A 25,292-nucleotide genomic window follows, 5' to 3' on the forward strand; every position below is an offset into this window, starting at 1 on the left:
AGGCCTACCATGGACTGCCAGGTATGGATGTCTATTTTTGTATTTCTGCCCTTTACTTGCCATCTCCAGGAGTTTTCTGTTGGCCAGGAGTTTTTTGTACATGGCTGGGCACTCTTCTGAGAAGTTGTTACACATAAGGAGCTCTGCTTTGACTGAGTCCACTTGCAGACGATTTCTCTCGTTTCTCCAAGCTGAGGTCATCATTGAAAAAACTTGTTCTGTGTGAGCATTGCTGCATGGAATAGAGAAGATATAAGCACTCACCCTCTTCAGGTTTGTAAAAGAGACCTCAGATTTACTGAACAGCTTGCGATAACGTTCTTCACTATGGCTATCTAACATCTCAGGAGTATTGATAATTGCCTCCACAATCCCATACTCTTCATATAATTCATCCATATCAATATCTTGAAGGTTACAGGCCTTGACTGCATCACAGAATTCTCCAAAAGGTATGGCACTTGTTAGGCTCAATTTTGACACTTCGTTATGAAAGCTGTTTTCAGAGAAGTCATACCTGTCACTTAAGTACTTTCGACTCTTTCATAGAAAACAATGAAGTCTGCTTCACATTTAGACAAATCTGGGGTAAGCTGGCTAAGCTTGGTGTTCACTGCAAAGCCAAAAAAAGTCCTTTACTCTTCTCAAGTTTGCTTTTCAGTTCAGCCATTAGCTTAAATACCGAAATTATGCTGAATGACTTGGCTTCTACTGCTTTAATACTGTCTGAGAACAATTTAAGAGTGTGACTGAGGAAGAAGAAGTAGATCTCTGACGATTCACAGGCATTTCCTTAATCTCCAAAGCACTTCCACAGTACCTCGGGGCACTCCTCCTCACCTAGACTCTGAAAATAACTTTTTAGGACTTCCCAGCACTTAAGTATTCTGACAATAGATGGCAAAAGAGAGAGCCATCTAGTCACAACATGCCAGAATAGATTACAATTATCAACATCCACAAATTCACAGAATTATTTTAACGGTGCTGTTCTTTTAGCTGAGATACTGAAATGGTTGTATACTTTGAGCACAATATTTTCAACATCAATTTCCAGTTTTCCTGTCGCAAATCTTGTTGCCTTGTACAAAATATGGGCAAGACAGTTTGCAGCAAAAATGTTCTTTTGAGTCATTTTCAGTTTTTGATAAACACTGCTGTGTTTTCCATAGTTCACACTTGCATTGTCAGCAGAGTATGCAGACACTTTATTCAGATTCAGACCTGATGTCTCTAGTTTAAGCAGTAGCTGATTTGTTATGTCCTCTGATGATTTACTGTTATTGCTGTAAGTCAAGTAACACATGGTGCACTCCCTTCTCAAAATGAAAGTATCTCAGAAGTATTGGCAAACACTTCGTTGCACCTTTGTTTGAAGCATCAGTTGCTACTGAAAAGGGCAAGCCATGTTCTTTGGTATACTCCACATGCTTTTGTACAGAATACGGTGCTAGAATATTTTCACACAGAGCTTTTGTTTTAGTTTTCCCACATGTTACACCTTTCACTATCAATGAGTCACTGTATATTTCTTTGTCAACTTTTACTTCACAATCAACACTTCTGTATGACTGATGATGCTTCACAGCATGATACACTTTACACAGTATGATACACTTTACACAGTTCTGCAGTCAAGATTGAGTTGATCATCTTGAGTTGATCAAGCTGGGGAGAAAAATGATAACAATGATGATGTACCAGCAGTACGAGTGTTAAATTTATGTTTATCTGTGGTAGCGTGTCGTTCAACTGCACTTTTTCCCTTAATCTTCACATCACAACAGCATTGTACACAAAAAACATGGAAGGGTCTCAGCCTGAAACGTCGACTGTACCTCTTCCTAGAGATGCTGCCTGGCCTGCTGCGTTCACCAGCAACTTTGATGTGTGTTGCTTGGAAGTCACCTTTTCTGCTTTTAGCAAAAAATCCAAATTCTTTGGCCCACTCATGGTTAAATATAGTCTTTCTTTTCGGCATTTCTTTAGGGGCTTGAAACAAGAACAAAAAAGTCAACCACTCTCCACTGTGGCCTTGGGCAGACTGACCCTCTCGGACGTGTTGATGTGACTGTGTCATCAGCAGTGTTGACAACGGCAACTACATATAATAATATGTTAACGGTTGTTATAGCTTTCAGTTCCCACTGTTTTAAGTATACCTGAGGTAATTTATATAAGTTTTTTAGTCAGACCCAAAAAAGGAGGACAAATTAACGTCCGGCTTGAGGTGGCACCGGACGGAGGACAGAGTGTTCAAAAGCCGGACGTCTGGCCTCCCTACCTTTGAGCCGCCTAGCAACCCCGATTTTAACCCTAGACTAACCATGAGCCAATTTACACACATAAAAACTGCTGGTGAATGCAGCAGGCCTGGCCTGCTGTGATCACCAGCAATTTTTATGTGTGTTGCTTGAAATTCCAACATCTGCAGATTTCCTCGTGTTTACGTGCCAATTTACAATGGCCTTATCAACCTATTAACATCTTTGGATTGTGGGAGGAAACCCACACGGTCACAGGGATAAAGTACAAAACCTTACAGAGTGGCGGGAACGTGAAACGTTAACTTTTCTCACCACAGATTCTGCCAGACCTGCTGAGAGTTTCCAATATTTTCTGTTTTTATTAAAAACACTACATGTATTGCTAGTGCGCATGTGCTGGTCGTGCATGCAGCCTGTTACAGCCGTTCCGACTAATTCTTACTTTTATCTACTTACTTTTTTAACTTACGTTATTTTTTGTATTTTTTTTCATGGTAACACGTTGAAGCTGCACCCTCTCTAACATGCCGGTAGAGAGAGTTTTATTTGGGTTTTTAGCGTTGGAAATAGTTACATTCCGACCTATCTCATTAGCGGGGCAGAAGCATGGTCACATTGTTTATTCTAGGGACCAGCTGATTGAGCTTTTGCTGGCCGGTTTAGCGAACAGAGCGGCGGACACCCCGGCTGAAATCTGGCGGACAACACACAGAGGATGCAGAGGGGGATCACAAAGGCAAGGAAAGAGGACCGGGTTGAGACAACAGAGATTATGGAGAAGAGGAGTTTGGTGGGTAATAAAATGGATGAGTTGACGGCGCTAGACAGGTGTCAGAGAACATTTCAGGACAGTGTTAGGTGTTTCACTGGAACGGGGCTGCACAAGGACATACCCGATCAAAACTTTTCCATGGATGGCTACCAGACCGTTTGGGCTGACCGGAAGTGCACTGAGAGCGGTAGGCGTAAAGGAGTTGGGTGCTTACTGTTCTGGTTAACAACAGATGGTGCAATCCAGGTCATATTACGATCAAGGAATGTGTTTCTAGACCGGATATTGAACTTTTTGCTGTTGGAATCTGGCAATATTCCACCGAGATACAACACTGGGCGTCACGGGAGGTTGTTCCTGCCTGTGGCCATTGAACTTTGCAGCTCCTCCCGTGGAGGGTCAGACACCCTGAGCCAATAGGCTGGTCCTGGACTTATTTCCATCTGGCATAGTTTGCATTTGGTAGTTTGATTGTGTTTTTTGTATTGCTATATTTATGCTCTATTCTTGGTTGGGCGGCTGGAACGAAACCCAATTTCCCTCGGGATCAATAAAGTATATCCATCTATATATCTATCTTCAACGACTTCATCCACCTCTGAGGTTCTTTGTCTTTAACGCCTTAAAATATTTTTCCATTTAACCCATATTTCTTGTGCCTTCCCAAATGCATTGCCTCCCACTCTGGATTACATTCAATTCCCATTTCCATTCCATAGACTGGAACATCCAGCCTCCTGCCGTTTAAAGCCTTCCTCTTCACTGGTAAGCACCCGGACGAAATTAGAGTTATCTACCAGCTTCCTCATCGTGCTCTCGGAAAGCAGGATATCATGGTGAAGCCTCAGCTTACCCGTATCCAGTTTCTGAACCCCTGTATACCAAGCTAATGGAGTTGGAGGGGGAGTAACAATTGTGAATGCCTTATGAAGGAGAAAAATGGGGACCTGAGCTCTGCCGGAACTAGTCGAGCGCTACCGGAGGTACCCGAGCTCTGCCGGAACTTGCCGAGCGCTAGCGGAGGGACCCGAGCTCTGCCGGAACTAGCCGAGTGCTAGCGGAGGGACGCGAGCTCCGACAGAACTAGCCGAGCGCCAACGGAGGGACCCGAGCTCTGACGGAACTAGCCGAGCGTTAGCGGAAGGACCCGAGCTCTGCCGGAACTAGTCGAGCGCTAGCGGAGGGACCCGAGCCCCGCCGAGAGCGACCTGACCACTCGAGAACCGCTGGGTGGCCTGTTGCTACGCTCCTGTTATGGAGTCTCACAGTTTGGAGACTGAAGGGGAGATCCTCCACAAGTCGCCAATGATCCATGGGAAGGAGCAGCTCCGACATGGACACAAACCCGCCGTCCTGCTGCCCGTGGTGAGTGTCCTTGCGGGGCCCAGGGCTTTTTCCGCAGCAGCAGCAACAGCAGCTCGCCTCTCCAGGACTCAGGTTAGGACTGGAGCTGGATTTTGCGGCAGCTTGGAGGGAGGTGACGGTGAGATTGGTGTCTTTCCCCCCTACACCACTGCTTCCCCTTCCACCGGCCTACCCATCCCCCCGCTTCCCGTCCTTTTATAGTGCTCTTATAACGCGGTTGGCAGGGGATTTACACCCAGCGACAGTGAGGGTACAATGGTAGAGTTACTCGTCTAGACTGTATGCCTCATGTAGGTGTACCTGCGGCTATTCCCTTATGGCGGTTTGGGAGGTGCTGTTAGAGAAATCGGCTAGTAACTGCTGAACATTTTGTGGATGGTCCACACATCAGCACTGTTAATCAGTGACCTGCTCTTGTCGCCACTGTATATGTGTGGCTGGTCAGTATAACCTTTTAGATATTGATGAGGAGCTTAGTTATGGTGTCAAGGATAGGTAGGTAGACTTTATTTTGTTGGCGGCGGTTGTCACTTATATTTTTGTAATATAATTACTATTTGCGACTTATCAGCCCATGCCTGAATATTGTTTTAGTGTTGCTGGATGCAGATCTGGAATGCTTCAGTTTTTAAGTTGCAAAAGAATTGGTTAACTTGTGGAAGGTATGTCATTGATGAAAGAACTGAAATGGCAGGGCGTAGTGCACTCGTGAAGAGCTTTTGTCGTGATGTTCTTAGTCTAGGATGATTCAACAGCAAGAACCACAACTATCTTGCTTTTTGTTAGGTGTAACATTAGAGAGTTTTCACCCTGATGTCCATTTGACTTCAGTTTTAACATTTTTGTGTGAACAGAACATATCTGGACAATTTCGTGGTAGCTGGATAGAGGTTGGTGATGTAACAATACTGGAACAGCTTTTCTAGATGTGTGGCATGTGCTGGACTACACCTTTCCCCTCTTATCAACAGAATTAAATTTGTCTAGTTTTGTGTGATGTTGGGTCGATGCCAGTTAGCTATTGCACTGGAAGCCGTGGCTGCAGTGCATGACTTTAATCCTACAGTAGGGATTTTGTGGCCTTTTGCTGTATCCAGTGCTTTCAGCTGACATTGCTGAAGTAAGCTGTATAGGCTGAAGGCAGATTTCTGTGAATCAGGCATCTCAGGAGGAAGCTGAGGTGAATTTTATCTGGTGAACGTGGATACAGGTGCTTCGGCCTTGTCCTTTCCACTCATGCTAATTCTTTTTGTTATTGAGCGTGGTGATAGTTTCAGAGTGGCTCCTGCCCATTAACCATTTAATTGTCTATCACCATCCAGGGCTCTATGGCAGGACAGTAGACCGGTGATCTGACCCTTCCATTGTGAAATTACCTGGCCCTTTCTATTGCATAAAGATGAGAAGATCATGTTGCTTTGGTTGTTTAGTACCCGCGGTGCAGTCTGATGGGTTTGGCGTCTAAGTTTTAATCTATGTGTTCTTGCAATAGTGAAAATATCTAAAAGCCAGGTTTGTAGTCATTAGCAATTTCTTTTGGGGACTTAAGGGGAAATTTCATTCTTTGAAAATAGTTAGGATAAGGAAAATTGCTGCCATGTAGAGTTGCTGAAATAAATAATGTAGGTGTGCATTTAAGAAGATTTTGTAAGAGCAGGAGAAACATTGTGTATTGTAAATACTGCTAGAAAATTGGCTTATTTAATTTATCTTTGCCTTTGTAGGATTTTAACTTTGAGAGATAACACAGTAGTTACGGCCACAACTGAAGGTTCCGAGTGCAGTTCTGGTCACCACAGTGTAGAAATGATGTGATAACATTGGAAAAGATGCAGAAGAGAGTCACAGGATATTTTCTGGGATGGAATGTTTCTGTAATGAGGAGAGATTGAATTAGCTGGGTTTATTTCTTTGAACCAGAGGCTGAGATCTGAAAGATATATATAAGTTTATGGTGAGTAAAGATCAGGTAGATGGTGAAGAAACCTTTCCCCACAGTTATATGTAACAGAGGAAATAGGTTTAAAGTAAGGGGTAGGAGACTGGATTTGAAGAAGAATTTCTTTCACCTGGGATGTTGTGGAAATCTGGAATGTGCTGCCTGAAAAAATGGTAGAGGTTAATACTTGCAGCAGTGAAGAAGTATACAAATACTTGAAGTACCATAATATAGAAGCTAATGGGCCAGGTGGGAGAAAATGAGATTAGTACAAAAAGGTATTTGATGGCTGGCATGAACATGGTGGGTTAAAGGGCTTTCTCCATGCTCTGTGACCCTGACTCAAATCCATCTCCAGTATCACCGCACAATTGACCAATCACGCTTGGTGTGGGCTAAAAGTAGACAATTTATTTGCTTGTCATGAACTTACCTTTAAATAGTTTGAGCAGAAGCTTTTGGGAAATGAAGTCTTGGTTTGTAACTAAGTTGATTTTTATTTGCCAGTCATTAATAGGAAGGCCAATAAGGGACACCCTTTTGTTAAATCCAAACCAATATTAAGTGTTGCTTGCATATGAAGTGGAATCATTTTGAATTAATGTGCGTTGCATTTTTGTTTCCTTTGAATAGTCCACAAGCAATCATTCTCCAGAGACGTCTCTTTCTCCAATAGACACCATGAATTCTCTTTCCAATTTTGAATCGGAAATGGATCATGATGGACAGGGAAATTATTCTCTTTTCCCAGCCCTCGATAATGTGACCATCTTGCCTGCAAACAGTGAAGCACTAGAAACGTAAGTTTTGTTGTCAGTAATTTCATTTTAATGGTGGTTGGAGGAAGTTTTTTTTACCACAAACTGTCTCTTATTGGGAATTATCAATACAATTTTTCATGCTTAGTAACCACCCCTTTCTATCATCTTTTGATGGGTATTCTGGTCAATGCTTAACCTTAAATCAGCATCATTTCACAGGGAATTGTTGTTTGCAGAATCTTCTGTGTCCTAAGTTGCAATTACATTTACCTGCAATCAGTTCCTGACTACACTTCAAAATTGCTTCATTACCAGTGACGACACATTTTTGGGACGTTCTGAGTACTTTTTATTTTAAATGTTCTGAGTATTTTTTATTTTAAATGTTTGCTAATTTTTTTTCCTTCAGCTCTAATCAGCTGGGCACCAATATCCTGTAATATTTATGATTATGAGGACACGCAGTCCTCTTTTATTGTCCTTTAGTAATGCATGCATTAAGAAATGATACAATGTTTTTCCAGAATGATATCACAGAAACACATGACAAACCGACTTAAAAACTAACAAAAACCACATAATTATAACATATAGTTACAACATTGCAAAACAATACCGTAATTTGGTAAGAACAGACCATGGCACAGTAAAAGTCTCAAAGTCTCTTCTAAGTCCCATCATCTCACACAGACAGTAAACCTCCAGCGCCGCAAACTTGCCGATGCAGCATCCCGGAAGCATCCGACCACAGTCCGACTCCGAGTCCGTCTGAAAGCTCCGAGCCTCCGACCAGCTCTCCGACACCGAGCACCGAGCACCATCTCTGCCGAGCGTTTCGACCCCGGCCCTGGCAATAGGCAAAACCGAGGATTTGGGGCCTTCGTCTCTGGAGATTCTCGATCACACAGTAGCAGCGGCAGCGAAGCAAGCATTTCAGAAGTTTCTCCATGTGTTCCTCCGTGCTTCTCACGGCTGTCTCCATCAAATCCGGATTGTGCACGGCCCCCTAGTTAACACATAATCGATATTCATTTGGAATGGCCATGCATCCAAATTAGGCACATTAAAAGGCAATAAGTTTGAAAACCTAAAAGGAGACATTTAAGACCTGCTGTTTCCCTGAAAAGGTAAATGGATCCATGTGTTCACTTGGTGGGCAAGCAGTCTTCCTGTTTAGAAACGGGCATAACCCATCCTTATCTGATGCCGCCTCACACAGGGGACAGGTCAACTTCTCATGAAATGCAGTTCAGACTTTGCCAGAAAATGTTGGAACACTATGTCATTTCCAGTGTAAATGACCATGGAATATGTGAGATGAGTCGTACTTTGAGAAAGAGCAGGAACACTGAGGGAAGAACATTGGATGTATGAGGGGAAGATATCTTGGAATTTAGCAAAGTTAAGATTAAAGTCTTTGGTTGGGTTGAATACGCAGTAATGTGGAATGCAAAGACCTTGGGATTGATGGGTGTTTAGAAAGGTGTGAGATCCAGATTGAGTGTGCTAACTGGTGGAATTTTAAACATTACCTAGAGGAAGGATACACATAAGACTGAAAGAGTGCAGAGAAAATTTACAAGGATGTTGCCAGGACTTGAGGACCTGAGTTATTGGGAAAGTTTGATTAGGTTAAGGCTTTATTCCCTAGAATGTAGGAGGTTGAGGGGGGATTTGATAGAGGTGTACAGAATTTTGAGAGGTATAGCTAGAGTAAATGCATGCAGGCCTTTTCCACTTAGGTTGGGTGAGGCTACAAGTAGAGGTCATGGGTTAAGGGTGAAAAGTGGAATGTTTAAGGGAACATGAGGGGAATCGTCTTCATTCAGAGGTGGTCAGAGTGTGGAATGAGCTGTCAGCGCAAGTGGATGCGGGTTGAGTTTCAACAGTTAAGAGAAATTTGGATAGGTACATGGATGGGAGGGGTATGGAGGGCAATGGTCTGGGTGCTGGTCGATGGGACTAAACAGATTAACTGTTTGGCACAGGTGGGATGAGCCATAGGGTCTGTTTTTGTGCTGTAGTATTCCTTGACTCTATGATGAGATTTTGAAGAAGTTTGAAATCTTGAGCAACGTGTACAAAATATTGGAGGAAACTAGCATGTCAGGCAGCAATTATGGAGTGGAATACACAGACAATGTTTTGGGGCAAGGCCTTTCGAAACATTGACCGTATGTTCCCCTCCAGAGATGCTGCCTGACTTGCTAAGTTCCTCCAGCATTTGGTGCATGTTGAAATTGGTGGAATCTGTCTTTCAATGGGAGCAATGAGTTCACATAGTTGTTTGCTGGAGGAGCTCAAGGGAGCCTCCTGGAAAATCTTTACTCATTATTACTTTTTGTCAGCTTGTGACTTATCTGCAGCCTTCCTTCTCCCAGGTCTACAACATGGATCTAGACTATTTTGCCCACAACACAAGTGTTGATCAGTGGGCATCCATCTGTACTAATCTCACCTTATAGCAGCGGTCTCCAACCACCGGACCGCGGACCGGTACCGGGCCGCAGAGCATGTGCTACCGGGCCGCGAGGAAACGATATGAGTCAGCTGCACCTTTCCTCATTCCCTGTCACGCACTGTTGAACTTGAACAGAGTTGCCAACTGTCCTTTGTTTGCCGGGAGATCCCGTATATTGGGCTAAATTGGTTTGTCCCATATGGGACTGCCTTTGTCCCATATTTCCCCTGCTAAGGTAGGGCGTTCCTATGAAACCTTTTCTGCCGAAGTGGCGTGAAGTGAAGAAACAATTGCCATTAATTTATATGGGAAAAATTTTTGAGCGTCCCCAGACCCAAAAAATAACCTAACAAATCATACCAAGTAACACATAAAACTGAAAATAACACAACATATAGTAAAAGCAGCAATGATATGATAAATACACAGCCTATATAAAGTAGAAATAATGTATGTACAGTATAGTTGGGAAGATTAAGCCAAAACTGATTTGTGGAAAAAAATCGGCACGTATGCGCATGCGCACATCACATGTGCACGTACGCGCATGCGCACACAGGTGCCTGTGCAAGGCTTCATGGTCATGGTAGTCCTTCCTGGGGTAAACGCAAGTGTCCCGGGATTTGACTGCTACTTCTGTCTCTTATTTGGGAGTGAGAAAGTTGGGAACCCTAACTGTAAAGGCATGTTGAGATGAGTTTAACCCTATTTGAACCCCCCCACCGGTTGGCTGGTCCGCAAGAATATTGTCAATATTAAACCAGACCGCAGTGCAAAAAAGGTTGAGGACCCCTGTTTTATAGCACTAGGCTCTCTAGCTGTATAGACTTGTGTATTGAAATCCTTGGCTAGACCCTTCTCAAATGCTAAGAACTCATTACTGTCTGGGTGAAAACATTCCCCCTCAGATCCCCTGGCGAGAGGAGAAGATGGCAGCGCACCGCGCGTGCGCAGCTCTCCGGTGAAAAATGATGTCATATCTGTTAAATAGAGGCCGTGGACAATTTCTGATTTGATGGAGACAGATGTGAAATCACAGAGGAACATCTGGAGAAATTTCTGAAATGCCCGTCCGCTGCTGTTGGTACTGTGTGGTCGGGAATCTTTTGGAGAGTAGGCCTCAAAATCCCCGGCCTTGCCTGCTTTTGGCGACCGAGAAAGAGGTCGAATTGCTCAGACAGAGATAGCGCTCAGTACTCAGTGTCGGAGAGCTGATCAGAGCTCAAAGTTTTCGGATGACTCAGAGTCGGATTGTGGTCGGCATGGCAGGGAGAGTTTTTCTTCCTTCCTTCTCCCATCTGCGTGAGATGTGGGACATTTGAGAAACTTCGAACTTTACTGTGCTCATGGACTTCTTCATCAAGTTATGGTATTGTTGCACTGTTGTAACTATATGTATAATTATGTGGTTTTGTCAGTTTTTTTCAGTCTTGGTTTGTCCTGTGTTTTTGTGATATCACACCAGAGGAAATAATGTATCATTTCTTAATGCGTGCATTACTGAATGACAATATAAGGGGACTACGTGTCTTCATAATCTAATCTCTTGGCCCTAAATCCAGATTAACTGCCGTTTATCCTCTCTATTCACCCTGTTATTTTATATAGCTTAATTATGTTCCTTCTTATCAGTCACCCAAGAACCAGAGTGGAAGCAATCGTCCTTACTCTGAAGGGACTAGAGAGGATACAATGTAGATTTATATGAATCTACATTGAGAAATCAAAGTTTGGAAAATCCTTGAATCTTTTACTCAATTCACAATGTAATTGTTTCCTATGACAGAGCTTGGACTAGAGTGTCTCAGACATCCCACCCTGCAAAAACTTATTTCAGGGAGGTAGCACCATCAATTTGCGGGAGACCCCTGGAACTTCCAGGAGAGGTGGGATGTCTGCAATAGAGTAGCTCCTGAGCAGCTAGCCAGCTAGTTTAAATAATGTTAGCTATGCTAATGAACGAATGGCACCTGTTAAACACACCTCAACATGTCTTTTACAGTCTCAACCCACCATGGGCAATCGAAAAGTCACTGTTGCAAACAGTGCAGCGAGCAACACTGTCATTATTTTTGACCCCTATTAGGCAGGGGTACACTTTAGGGTAGTCTGGGGTGACGTACGTTTTATAGTTTCTTTTTTTGGTACCCTCTCCCTCTCCGTCTCCCTCTTCCCCCTCTCCCCCCTCTCCCCCCTCTCCCCCCTCTCCCCCCTCTCCCCCCTCTCCCCCCTCTCCCCCCTCTCCCCCCTCTCCCCCCTCTCCCCCCTCTCCCCCCTCTCCCCCCTCTCCCCCCTCTCCCCCCTCTTCCCCCTCTTCCCCCTCTCCCCCCTCTCTCGTGGTTGCTCGTATGTGCTCTCGCTTTCTTTCTCTCTCTCGCTCTCGCGCTCGCTCTCAAAAAAATTGATTTCTGTGACATTGTATATAACTTGCGGGCATCAGGGAGCCACTATTAATATGCGGGAGACTCCCGGAACTTCCAGGAGAGGTGGGGTGTCTGTTTTGAAATCTGCTTTGTCATTCTAATGGTGTGGCCTACCTATCAGAGCTGACTGAATGTAGTTAGAACCTCATTTCTGAGAATGTTGAAGATGATTGTTCACTTATTCTTCCAGTGATTTGGAGGATTTTGTGGCATCTGCAATTTTTCAGTGCCTTGAGCTACCAGTGTAGGTAGTCCAAGTCTCAGAAATATGTTGGAAGGTTGCGATTACTGCTACCCAGGAGCCATGTACAGTATTTCCTATCAGGTTTGAAGTCTACAAACACCCTTCCCCTCAATTGATCAGGGTCATTGCTGATGTATTCAGTGTGATGGAGGATTTCATCATCAATATCTGTCTTCACTTTGAGAGGCTCCTGAAGTTTAAGAAGTTCACATTTTCTAGAATCTTGCCATGAGCCCAAAGAGCATGCGTTTAAGGTGAGATGGGGTAATTTTAAAGGTGATGTGAGAGGCAAGTTTTTTTTTTTTTTACACAGAGTGGTGGGTACCTGAAATGCAGTGCCTGAGATGATGGTAGATTTTTAAGAGACATTTAGATAGGTACATGAATGTGAGGAAAATAGAGGGATATGTACCTTGTGTTTGTATAAAGGATTAGTTTAGTTTGCCATTTGATTAATAATTTAATAGGTTCTGCACAACATTGTGGGCTGAAGGACCTATTCCTGTGCTGTACTATGTTCTATGTTGTTCTGATGGAAGGAAGTTTAATGAACTTTGTTCTGAATATGTACTTTGATAATATTGCTGAAGCCTGACATTGCCCTAAGGTACTCCTGCAATCCTAAGGTGAGAATGAAATGCTTCCAAAGTTATAGCAATATGGGAGGGATATTTATGGCTTCGAGAGAAAGTTTGGTGAATAAGAAGTTTCCTTACCCATTTTTGACCTGACACCATGAGACTTCATGGAATCTCGAGACAAAATCAAGGATTTTCAGTGCTACCTAGTTTTGTGCCACTGCTCCACTTTCTGTGGTGGTTTGGCCCAGAGATTAAGTCAAAGGAAACGGATTATAATTTTGTCCAAAGTAAAAGCAGCTTACTTGAGGACTTGGAAAATTTCAGGATTCAACAAAGGGGGAAAGGAAAAGTAGAATGTAAGAGTAGTCAAGTGTAAACATAATAATCTGGGAAATTCTTAGATATGGGCCCTCCCTGGGTTATATACACTTGGCTCACAGACACCCATACACTTGAACGATCTCCCATGGCTATTATAAAAATTCAAACAAACCCATCTTGGGGGGTAAAAACTTAGCCCAATAAGTACTGAACAACCTTATTGGACTTTACTGAACATGCACCCAATCCTTTCATCTTCCCGTTACTAAAACTAGCAAATCCCTTGTTTTCTCTGAACCAAATTTTAATCCAACTTGCCACTTAATTAAGGGTCATGTAAGTTTTTATTTTTATGACCACTGCCATGTTGGATTTCATCAATGGCTTTAAAGCCATGTAGCTTACCTTCTTCATTAACCCTTGTCAGAAAATTCAATTATCAACCAGGCATGACATTTCTTACAATTCTGTGCTGAGCTTCCTTGATAAACCCAGTTCCCTCTAAATGTTGTTTTATGCAGCCCCATTGGATTTTTTCCAGCAATTTGCCCAATGTTGGATTGACTGACCTCTCTCCTGTTGATAGCAATGAAGCGTTATCATCTTAACATGTGGATCATAGAAACGTAGAAAACCTACAGCACAATACAGGCCCTTCGGCCCACAAAGTTGTGTCGAACATGTCCCTACCTTAGAAATTGCTAGGCTTACCTATAGCCCTCTATTTTTCTAAGCTCCATGTACCTATCCAAAAGTCTCTTAAAAGACCATATCTTAAAGGTATTCATATGTTGCCATGATCAAGGGGAAATAAACTTTTTTTTAATCTCTTCCCTAGCGAGCCAACATCTGATGTGAGTGACAATCCAAACATGACGTGGTTGGATGCTGCTCAGGTAAGTGCTGTTATTTGCCCAACTTTTCATTGGTATTGTCCGTTGCTATTTGAGTTGTGTCTAAAGCAGCAAGAATTTCTTGTATCACTTTAAAGCTACCTTTTCCCTGATTCATCCTGCCTCTGCCATCTGCCCTGTGGAGTATACCTATCCACTGATATATTCTTACAGTCATTAGTTGTTGGGTACCCACTCTCCTTGCCTATGATGACTGTTGTATACTACATTATTTAGAAATACGTGATTGCAGCTCCCTTGGTGACCTCAGCACCAAGAACACCCTTAGCCACAGAATCCAAAACCATCCCAAATCATCTTTTCTCCAAGCACCCCCCCCTAATTTCCTTTGTATGGGAAATCAAATACCCTGGTCTACTTCATTCTGTTTCCTCTTAAAGTGTGATGGATCTAAGTCATAGAAATCTCTTGAGATATCCTAATTTCACCTAGAGTCACTCTGATTACATTATCTATAATATATCAGAGAACAGACAAAGGTCATGAGGTTCCTTAACTCTCTGCAGTAGTGGTGCCAGGCAACTGGAGGATAGCTAACATTGTTTAGGAAGTAAGGTAGCTTTAAACTAAGTTATTACAGTCCCATTGGATTTGACTTATAGATGACTTACTGTCATCCATTCTAAGGAACAGTACAAGTCTTCATGTAGAAATACACAGACTAATCAGACTACACAGGTTGATAGGGTGGTAAAGAAAGAATGCTGCTTGCTTGCCTTTATAAGTCAAGGAATTGAGTACAGATGGTGGAAGTTGCAGCTTTATAAAACTGTCACATATAGAGTATTGCATTCAGTTTTGGTCGTCCCATTATAGAAAGGATGTGGAGATTTTGGAGAGGGCTCAGAAAAGATTCAGTAGGATGCTGCTTGGATTAGAGCGAATGTGCTTTAAGAAGCATCGTGGAGAGTTGTAGAAAACTGCAGCACAGAAACAGCCCCTTTTGCCTATCTAGCCTGTGTTGAACCATTTAAACTGCCATTGACCTGCACCTGGACCATAGCCCTCCATACCACTCCTATCCATGTACTTACCCAAACTTCTCTTAAATGTTCAAATCAAAATTGTATCCTCCACTTGCGCTGGCAGCTCGTTCCACACTCTCACCACTCTCTGAGTGAAGGAGTTTCCCTTGTGTTTTTCCTTAAATAGTTCACCTTTCACCCTTAATCCATGACCTCTAGTTGTAGTCTCACCCAACCTTAGTGGAAAAGGCCTGCTTGCATTTACCCCACCTATACCCCTTATCATTTTGTATATCTCTATCAAATCTCCCCTCAATCTTCTACTTCCTATGGAATAAAGTTCTAACCTATTCAATCCTTCCTTATGACTCGGGTCCTGGCAACATCCTTGTAAATTTTCTCTGCACTCTTTCAATCTTATTTACATCTTTCCTGTAGGCAACAGAAACTGCACACGATACTCCAAATTATTACCAACATCTTATACAATTTCAAAATAATATCCCAACTCCTGTACTCAATACTTTAATCTTTGAAGGCCAATGTGCCAAAAGCTTTCTTTGCTACCCTATCTACTTACGAAGCTACTTTCACAGCTTGGGTTATTTTATCTGAAGTGGCGGAGGCTGAGCAGAGATCTGATAGAGGTTTATAAGATTATGAGAGGCATAGATAGGTAATCAGTATAATTTTCCCATGGTTGAATTATCTAATACTAGAGCACATGCACTTAATGTGAGACAGAGAAAGTTCAAATGAGATATGTGGGAAGATTTTTTTTTTTACACAGATGAGTGGTGAGTGAGTCAAGTGCACTCCTGGGCTGGTGGTGGAGACGAATATGATAGAGCTATTCAAAAGACTCTTAAATAGGCACATGAATGTGCAGGAATGGAACAGTGTAGACATTGTGCAGGCAGAAGGGATGAGTTTAGTTGGGCATATGATAACAAAGTGAATTAGTTCTGAACAACATCGTGGGTTGAAGGGCCTGTTTTTGTGCTGTACCCTTCTATGTTCTAGAGCCGACCAGTATAGAGTTGAGAAGGGAAGGGCATGGTTGACTATCTTAGTTTTTTTTGAGGATGTGACATGGAGGGTCAATGACAACAATATAGTCAATGTCATCTATATGAATTTCAGAAAGATCCCAAGCCTTGGACTTGATTAGTACAGTAAAACACAAAGGATCCATGGGAGAGGCACATTAGATCCAAAATTGGCTCTGTGGCAGCAAGCAGAGGGTAATTGTTGATGGATATTTTTACAACAAGTCATGAGGGCTTAAGATTTGTGACCTTCCTCTGTTATACTCTAATGATTTAGACATGAAGGAGAATGGTAGGGGAGTTTGCAGATGATACAAAATTGGCTGGATAGTGCAGAGCTAGGCCAGAGGCAGAAAAGTGATAAATGAAATTTTATCTGGGGCAGTGCAATGAGGCAAGGGAGTACATAATAGTGTGGAGATATACATGATCTTTGGAGTTCATGCCCACAGATCCTTAAGAGTAGCTGGACAGTAAAGTCCAGCTATCTTATAAAGGCATATGGAATGTAGTCCTTTATTAGTTGCAATAAGCAGGAGTAGTAGTAGTAGAAGGTGGGGAATTATGCTAGAATTGTCTGTAATAGTGGTTCGGTCACATCCTGAGTTCCCTGTCCATGTTTTGGTCATCACATTTATAGAAATTGGATTATACTGGAGGGATGCAAGGTAAATTTATGAAGGTGTCCAGGGTTGGAAACTTGTGTCTGAGGAATGATTAGATAAACTGGAGATATGAGACCACAGATGTAGGAATAGGGAGCAACATACAAAGTGCTGAAGGAACTCAGCTTCTATGGAAAGAAATGTACAATCAGTATTTTGGGTCAAGACCCTTCATCTGGACTGAGGAAGAGGAGAGATAATATAAAAAGGTGAGGGGCAGTGATGAGAAAGAGCTGGCAGATAGATGATTGGTGGATCCAGTAAAGGGGATGATAGGCAGATGAGGGAAGGGGGGGAGAGTGGGAATTATGTGAGAAGCTGGGAGGTGAAAGTGACAAAGGGCTGAAGGTGATGGAATTTGTCAGAAAAGGAGCATCGAATATGGAGGTGGGGAGGAGTGTCTGAGTGATGAGCAGATGGAGTGGATGAGAGAGGAGAAAGAGGTAACGTGGGGGGCAGGTAGATCAGGAAGAGAGAAAAGGAAAGTGGAACAGGGTGAGTGGTTACAGGAGGTTTTGAGAATTTGATGTTCATGCCATCAAGTTAGAAATTTTCCAGGTGGTTTATGAGGTGCTGTTCCTCTAATTTACATTTAGTTTGATTTAATGGAGGAGACTGAGGTCAGATGTGTCAGTGTGAAAATGGGAAGTGGAATTGAAATGACTGGGCACTGGGAGATCCAGGCTGGCATGGCAGATGAGCAAAAATGCTTGGCAGAGTGGTCACTCAATGTGCACCAAGTTAGACAAGCTTAGGTTGTTTTCTTTAGAACAAAGGAGGCTTGAGAAAGATTTAATCAAGGTTCATAAAAATGAGGTTATTAAATAAGAATGACGTGTTTCCCATAGCAGAGGGGTCGAAACAACAGGGGAATCTGTTCAAAGTGAGGGGAGGAGGGATTAGAGGAGAGTGGAGAGAAGTGTTTCTAGTGGGTGGTAGAGGTTGAAAGGGTGGTAGAAACAGGATTCCTCACCATGTATATGCTTGCATATATATTCAAAGGGCTTTGAGTTGGAAAGCGTGTATCTCATTTACCAACAGTGGAGACAGGATGAGCTGATTGTTCCACTCCTGTGTCATAATCTTTGCAAGTGTAATGTTTTTAAGACTTAGTTTCTCCTGGATCTTTAGTTGTCCCGCTGGGCTGGGATTCAGATTTGTGGACCAGGTCATGATGCGACCAGTTTGAATTCTTTCAACAGAATATCTGTGGGAGTTACAGTGTTGGGTGACGTGCTGAACCCTCTTAACTTCCCAAGAAAGTAAAGATGCTGATATGCTTTCCTTATGATTGCATTTATGTTATTGGGGCCAAGTCAGGCCATCTGATAGATTAACCAGGAATTTACTCCTGCTAACCCTCTCCAATAACGATCCACCAATAAAGATGCAAACACAAGGAATTCTGCAGATGCTGGAAATTCAAGCAACACACCAAAGTTGCTGGTGAACGCCTGACGAAGGGTCTCGGCCTGAAACGTTGGCTGTACCTCTGCTTAGAGATGCTGCCTGGCCTGCTGCGTTCACCAGCAACTTTGATGTGTATTGCCATCAATAAAGGTACATGTTTATTCTCCTTCCCCTTCCTGAAGTCAACAATCAGCTCTTTAGTTTTGCTGATGGTGAGCAAGAAATTGTTATTACGACACCATTCAACCAACTGTCCTTTCTGGTAGGTTGACTCATCACCAACTGTGATTTGTCCCACAATGTGCACTGGAGCTGTGTTTAACCATATTCATGTATGTATAGAGAGTAGAGTAGGGGGCTAAACATGTAACAGTGATGTTGGAGGAGGAGATGTTGTTACCATTCCTCACTGGCTGAGGTCTGCTGAAGGGGAAGTCAAGTATCCAGTTGCAGAGGGAGGTATGGACAGCCAGTTGTTGAAGCTTGATGATGAGTTTGGATGGGATGATTGTGTTGAATGCTGAGCTGTAATCAGTGAACAGCAGCCTGAGTTGCTGCTGTGCAGATAGTTCAAAGCAGAGTGTGACAAGCCAGAGAAATATCACATCTGTTGCTCTGTTGTGGCAGTAGGCAAATTGAACAGATCCAGGACATCCTTGAGGCAGTAGTTGATTCATGCCATAACCAAACTGTTGAAGCACTTCAATCCCGTTGCTGTAAGCACTACTGGGTAGTTGTCTTTGATGCAGGTCACTATGCTGTTGGGCACTGGTACAGTAGATACCTTCTTGAAGCAGGTGGGAACCTCAGATTGCAGAAACAAGAGGTTGAATATGCCCATGTATACTCCAGCCATTTGGACTACACAGACCTTTAGTACTCAGGCAGGTGCACTAGCTAGACCAGACTGCTTTCAGTGGGTCACCCTCTTGAAGGATGCATGGATGTTGGCCTCAGAGACAGATTACCGTGTGATCCAGAGATGTGGGGTTCATGTGGGTGTGTCATAGTTCTGAAAATGTGTTTAAGAGGCATGGAACTCATGGATTGATGGGTTGCTGCCACCTGTGCTAATTGAACTTGCCTTGTAAATAGTAATAATGTGCTTTACAGTGGGGACAAGCCCCATTCAAATCTGAGCGTCCAATTGAGAATGTCTCTTACTGTAAGATTTGGCTGTCACTTTACTGTTGTCTTACTTATGGCTTATCACTTGCAGCTGTTGAAAAGTGTTCAAATGTTTTGCTACAGATTGTTCTGGAGGAAGCTGGAATACCCCTGCACATCAAGGAAATCAAGCAGCGAGTACTGGACCGAGGACTCGTGCAGTCAAAGTAAGTTGAGTGTATTAGCCCAGCTAGTAGGCAGACCTCAGGTGGATGTGGATTGATGCAAAAACCTGTCGAAAGTCTCAGAGCTGATCGCTGGTCGGTGATTGTGGTTAACCTACACCAATCAAGAGACCTTGTGGCTTATGGGTTAACAATGAAAAGAAAGTCAGCCCATTTTCCAAGTTACCGCTTCTGATGTTAAATGAATGTTTGAATATTCATCAGGATTGGGATATGGTCTGTAGCTGATTAGAACTGGGCGTAGTTTTGAGGAAGAAGAATGTGTAATTGGTGGATCTGGAGAGCTTCTGTTGGCATTCAGAACTTGCACATCAGATAGCTGCTGACAGCCCATTGTTGTCTAATTGTCCCGAATATTGACCAAGGGCCACTGGGGGAAGGGGAGAATACTGGTACAGGGAGACTTCCAAAAATGTAATCCTCTTAGAGTGAAACAGAGAGTGGGGACAAATTCACTTCTTGTAGAGTAGAGCTGTGCCCCTCAGTAATCATCAGTCCCGTGGGGTATTTTACTGTTGGAGCTTCTTGAAGGTTTCTCGCCGAGTGGCTGATTTACTGTTCTGTATCGGATCGGTGACGTCGTTCCACCACTGGAGCAGCCTCCTTACTTTCAATTTCTGGTTTCTTTGACTGATCACTGTTTTGTGGTTTTCATATTGTTCTAATTCCACTTCCCAGAAGTATAGACACATAATGCAAAAGGGTTCCCTTTGGCCTCTTATCCCTTTTCCCTTTTCCTTTCAATATTTATGAAATTCACTGAAATATAGTCCCAACATCTTTTCACTTGGCATATTCCAGGTTTCAATGGATAAGATATTTTCCTCACCTTCTCTCTTTTGCAGATTATTTTAAATGTTTGTCCTCTGGTTGCAGCCAAACATTTAAAATAATCCGCAAATATTTTTAAAAATATATTTATTTTTATTTTTATTTATTACAAACAAACAAAAAAACACAGAAAAAATACAGCACATTCATAAAAACCATAACAAAATCAAATTAAATATTGAGCAGCAAAAGGGAGAAAAATATAAAGGCAAAAGTAAACTCACACAGCAGAGGTGCACCGCACCAAAAAACCTCAGTCCTCACCCCATGAGAAAGTCAAATACAGGACCCATATCCTTTCAAAGATGTCCCCTCTGTCCTCACTATATAGTCTCAGTCTCTCCAAATGTGAAGTATTTGCCAGTTCTCTAAGCCACAGATAGTACGTAGGCACAGAGTCCATTTTCCACATTTGCAGGATTAACTTCTTGGCAATCACCATTCCAAATAATACAGCCATTTTTTCATACATATTGGCTGAAGATAGGGAGCTTGTTGTGCCAAGGATGGCTATGAGTGGGTCTGGTTCCCACTGCTTCCCAAAAGCCTCAGAGAAACAGTGAAAAATACTTTTCCAGTATGCATAAAGCTTACAACATGACCAGAATGAATGTGACAAGTTACTGTTCACAGAATTACATCTGTTACAAACTGGTGAAACATCAGGGTAGAAACTGTGCAACTTTTCTTTGGAATTATGGAGTCTATGTATTGTTTTAAACTCTGTAAGTCTGTGTCTGACGTTGACTGAACAATCATGTATACTCTTTAAACACTCATCCCAGACCTCTTCTGTCAGTTCTATACTCAATTCATCCACCCATGCCTGTTTAAAACCTGCAGTATTCACCCGAGCTCCATTATGTAGGATCTGATAAAAATAGGATACTGCGCTACGAGTAACAGGAACAAATTTATTTATTGCCTCCAGGGACTCATGTTTGTCTAAAACTTCGAAGTTAGGTATATACTTCCTAACATAATTTCGAATTTGTAAAAAAATTAGATGCAGGGATATTGTAAACTGACTGTAAACTGCTTGTAACTGCGCAAATGAGGCAAAGTTTCCATTAATATATAGGTCACCTACACTACAGATGCCTCTCTGTTTCCAGGTAGTAAAAACAGTATCATTCAGGCCAGACAAAAAGGAATGATTATCACAATTCGGAGTGTCAATATAAGTTTTCGGGGCCTCAATGTGTAGTTGAATCTGCTTCCATATTCTTATAGTGCTGCCAACCACGAAGCTGTTACTAAAATGTGACTTATTAACTGCCATGGGGCTATTAAGGAGAGCTGGTAAGGAAGTCTTCTTACAAAGCATTCGCTCTATGAGTAACCATGCTGGGCACGAGTCTGAGGTAGAGGGTGGGCCTTTTTTCCACCATACAAGAATGGATAGGTGGGCAGCCCAGTAATACATTTTAACGTTCGGTAGGGCAAAACCACCTGCTTCCTTGGGCTTTGACAAGTGTTTTTTAGTAATTCTAATGGCTTTATAATTCCAAATGAAGGGTATAATAATTGAATCCAATTGCTTAAAATACGACAGAGGAATAAAACATGGAATTGACTGGAAAAGATGAAGATGTCATGGCAGTACAATCATCTTGATTGCGTTAACCCTCCCCACCAATGAAATTGGAAGGGTTTTCCAAAAGTCAATATTGTGTTTAACCTGCTCAACTTTGTTACGCCAATTCACTTGCAAAAGGTTATCTGGGTCTTTTGTAATAGTCACACCAAGATCGGAAAAATTATCATAAGTTATTTCAAAGGGAATGGACTGTAAATACGCTGTATTAACCACTGCAGTGACTGGCATTAGTTCGCTCTTATCCCAATTAATAGAGAAACCTGAGAAACTACCAAAATTATTAATTAGAGTCAGAAGGGCGGGTATTGATGTTTGTGGGCTGGAGATATATATAAGGACATCGTCAGCGTATAACGAAAGGTGATGTTTATGTCCGTGCATATCAATGGGAGATATCAAAGGGTCCTGTCTGATGCTTAACAGCCAATGGCTCAATGATAACTGCAGACAAAAACAGAGAAAGGGGGCAGCCTTGACGAGTCCCATGATGAATTGCAAAAGTGATAATAGAAGCAGATGGGTGTGAATAAATGATCTCAATCCATTTAATGAAAGATGGTCCAAATCCAAATTTCTTAAGTGCAAACATCATACATGGCTATTCCACTTGGTCAGACACACGTTGCACATCTAATGAAATGACTACAGCCTCTTCTGCATGTTTTGTATATAAAATATTGAAAAGACGACACAAATTAAAATACATATGTCTACCTGGCATAAAGCCAGTTTGATCTGGATGAATAATAAAACAAATGCATTCTTTTAACCTATTGGCCAGGGCTTTCCCAAGAATTTTGGTTTCAATGGGCAGCAGCGAAATGGGGCGATATGATGAAACCACCTCGGGATCATGGCCTGGTTTTGGAATCAGAGAAACATTAGCTTTCACATAAAGTGGGTGGCAATCTGGAAGCTATCCTAGAGTGATTCAACATTCGTAGGAGCAGAGGTGACAACTTTGGACCAAATACTTTGAAGAATTCCATGCTATAACCATCTGGACCCACTGTCTTATTATTGGGGCGGAAAGAGATGACCTTCTTGATCTCATCTAGGCTTATATCAGCATCAAGTGTATTTACTGAATCTGTTGACAGCGTGGGCAGATTCAGATTATCAAAGAATGCTTCCATAGCTTCAACGTCCAGACCGCCTTGTGATTGGTAAACATTAGCATAGAACTCCACAAAATGCTTATTACTTTTTCCAGGTCTGTCAGTAAAAAGCCATCTTTCGCCTTTATACGATGTATGGCCCTGGAGGCCTGCATCTGTCTTAACTGACGGTCTAATAACTTATGGGGCTTTTCACCAAGCTCAAAATACCTCTGTCTGACTTGTGTCAGTAGTTTTGAAACACTCTTGGACATCATAGAATTATACTCATACTGCAAGGCAGTAATCCTATTAAGTAATTCTGCTTCCTGGTTTATTTTGTAAGAAGCTTCCAGATTTGCCGACTGATCATCTATTTCAGTTTACCTTTTCTTGAATCTTTTTTCCGCTGTCTCATATGCTATTATGTAACTTCTAATAACCACCTTCATGGCCTCCCAAAGAGTGGAATCATCAACACCGCCCACATCATTGGTGCTTAAGTATAGATCGATCTTATCTGACGGATAAGAGCAAAAATCCTTATCCTTTAGCAAAGCATTATTTAAACGCCAACTATATTCACCTCTTTTGTGGTTCAATTTGAGTATAAGGGAGACAGGAGTATGATCCGATGTAAGTATATTATGGTAAGTGCAACCAACTACTGACAAGACCAATTTTGAATCTAACAGAAAATAATCAGTCCTAGAGTAGGATTTATGTACTGCGGAGAAATATGAAAAATCCTTCTTCGTGAGATTAAGAAGCCTCCAAATATCCACTATGTTATACGATTGCCTGAGATTATTAAGTGTTACGCTATTTTTAAGTGAACGAACTTGGGAATGTTGTCTATCTAGGAGGGAGTTTAAGATGCAATTAAAGTCTCCACCTACAATTATGTTAGAGTCAGACAGATTAGGCATGGCCTTAAAGAGGTCCTGAAAAAAAATTGGATCATCAAAGTTGGGCCCATACACATTCACTAGTGTCAATGGTATAGAATTTAATATTCCACTTACTATTACATATCTGCCCCTCAGGTCAGCGATAGTTTGAGTGTGAATAAACGTTTTTTTTTATTGCAACACCTCTAGTTTTAGTACTAAGATTCAACTGGTAGACCTGAGATGTGCAGGAAGGACAAAGCACTTTCGCTGCTGTTTTCTTAATGTGCGTTTCTTGGAGAAAACAAATATCAGCTTTGAGTGTATGAAGATGTGCATACTCCTTCCCTCTCTTCAGTGGACTATTCATCCCCCGTACATTCCAGCTGACAAGTTTAGTCTCACCAGTGCTGTGCATATGCGAATTAGATGTCACGTCTGCTCCTTAACAAAAAATGCTGTATGGTCGTGGCATAACACAAACTGTAACTCGAACAAATAGATGTGCTGTAACAACCCCTTGAGAAACACAAAAAACCCTCCCAATAATAAAAGCACACCAGGAATAGTACTTCCATATCCCTAACCTAGAGTCAAAGCTATATCCAAGAGCCAACACATGGCCCGGAATAGTGAGATAACTACCCATTACTCACTAAACACGGGAGAAACACCTCTTCACAAATACCCTATGAAATATAAAAATAAACAATAACAATCAGTCCTCACCCACATCTTAGTGTGAGCTTATTTTTCAGTTCCTCATGCGCTGAACATAACGAACAGTCTCCAGATGAAGCCACTATCGATCAACAACGAATCCAGTAACCCAGTGTTAATCCGTTTTTAGGTTGATATGGTGTCCGAATGCCAATCTTTAACTTCTCGGCTCAGGAACTCCTCCACTATGGCTGCAGTGCTGAATGTACTGGTGCTATTGTTAACTGTAACCACAAACCTCGCCGGATACCAGAATCCACACCTAATTTTCCTGGCTTTGCATTTCTCCTTAATGTGCTGAAAATCCTGGCGTTTCCTCATGGTAGCTGAGATTAAATCCAGGTAAATGAACACCAGATGCCCGTCATACAGCAGCGGAGCTCTCTCCCTGGACAACTGTAGCACCAGCTCTTTAACCTGGTAGTGGTGTAGCTCTTAGCCTACCACTTTAGCCGGTGCTAGGCTCCGGTGGGCACGGTCCACTTCAGTCGACTGGTGGAAATGTTCTTCCCCCAGCAGCTTCGGAAGCAACGTGGCTCCAAATTCCGTCGGCTTATTGTTTTCGACTTTCTCCTGAACCCCGATAACGCAAACGTTTTGACGGCGAGACCGAGCTTCAAGGTCATCCACTTTAGCCTGTAACTGCGTGTTTTGGAATATTAGAC

General features: G+C 42.4%; 1 protein-coding gene across 3 annotated transcripts in view; it reads left to right on the forward strand.

Moving 5' to 3' along the window:
- The first annotated feature begins 4,206 nt into the window (after nt 1–4,206).
- tbrg1 (transforming growth factor beta regulator 1) overlaps nt 4,207–25,292 on the forward strand; it is a 52,876-nt gene continuing 31,790 nt past the window's right edge. The window contains exons 1-4 of one of the 3 annotated variants that reach the window (XM_072282386.1): nt 4,207–4,476; nt 6,977–7,143; nt 13,973–14,030; nt 19,389–19,471. In XM_072282386.1, the coding sequence (XP_072138487.1) occupies nt 4,294–4,476; nt 6,977–7,143; nt 13,973–14,030; nt 19,389–19,471 (491 nt within the window). In that variant the 5' untranslated portion in view covers nt 4,207–4,293. Of the gene's footprint in view, nt 4,523–6,976; nt 7,144–13,972; nt 14,031–19,388; nt 19,472–25,292 lie in introns of all 3 variants that reach the window. The other 2 variants (XM_072282388.1, XM_072282389.1) reach the window with 2 other exon arrangements.

Source organism: Mobula birostris, chromosome 18 (assembly GCF_030028105.1).
Source record: "Mobula birostris isolate sMobBir1 chromosome 18, sMobBir1.hap1, whole genome shotgun sequence".
In the NCBI taxonomy this organism is placed as follows: Eukaryota; Metazoa; Chordata; class Chondrichthyes; order Myliobatiformes; family Myliobatidae; genus Mobula; species Mobula birostris.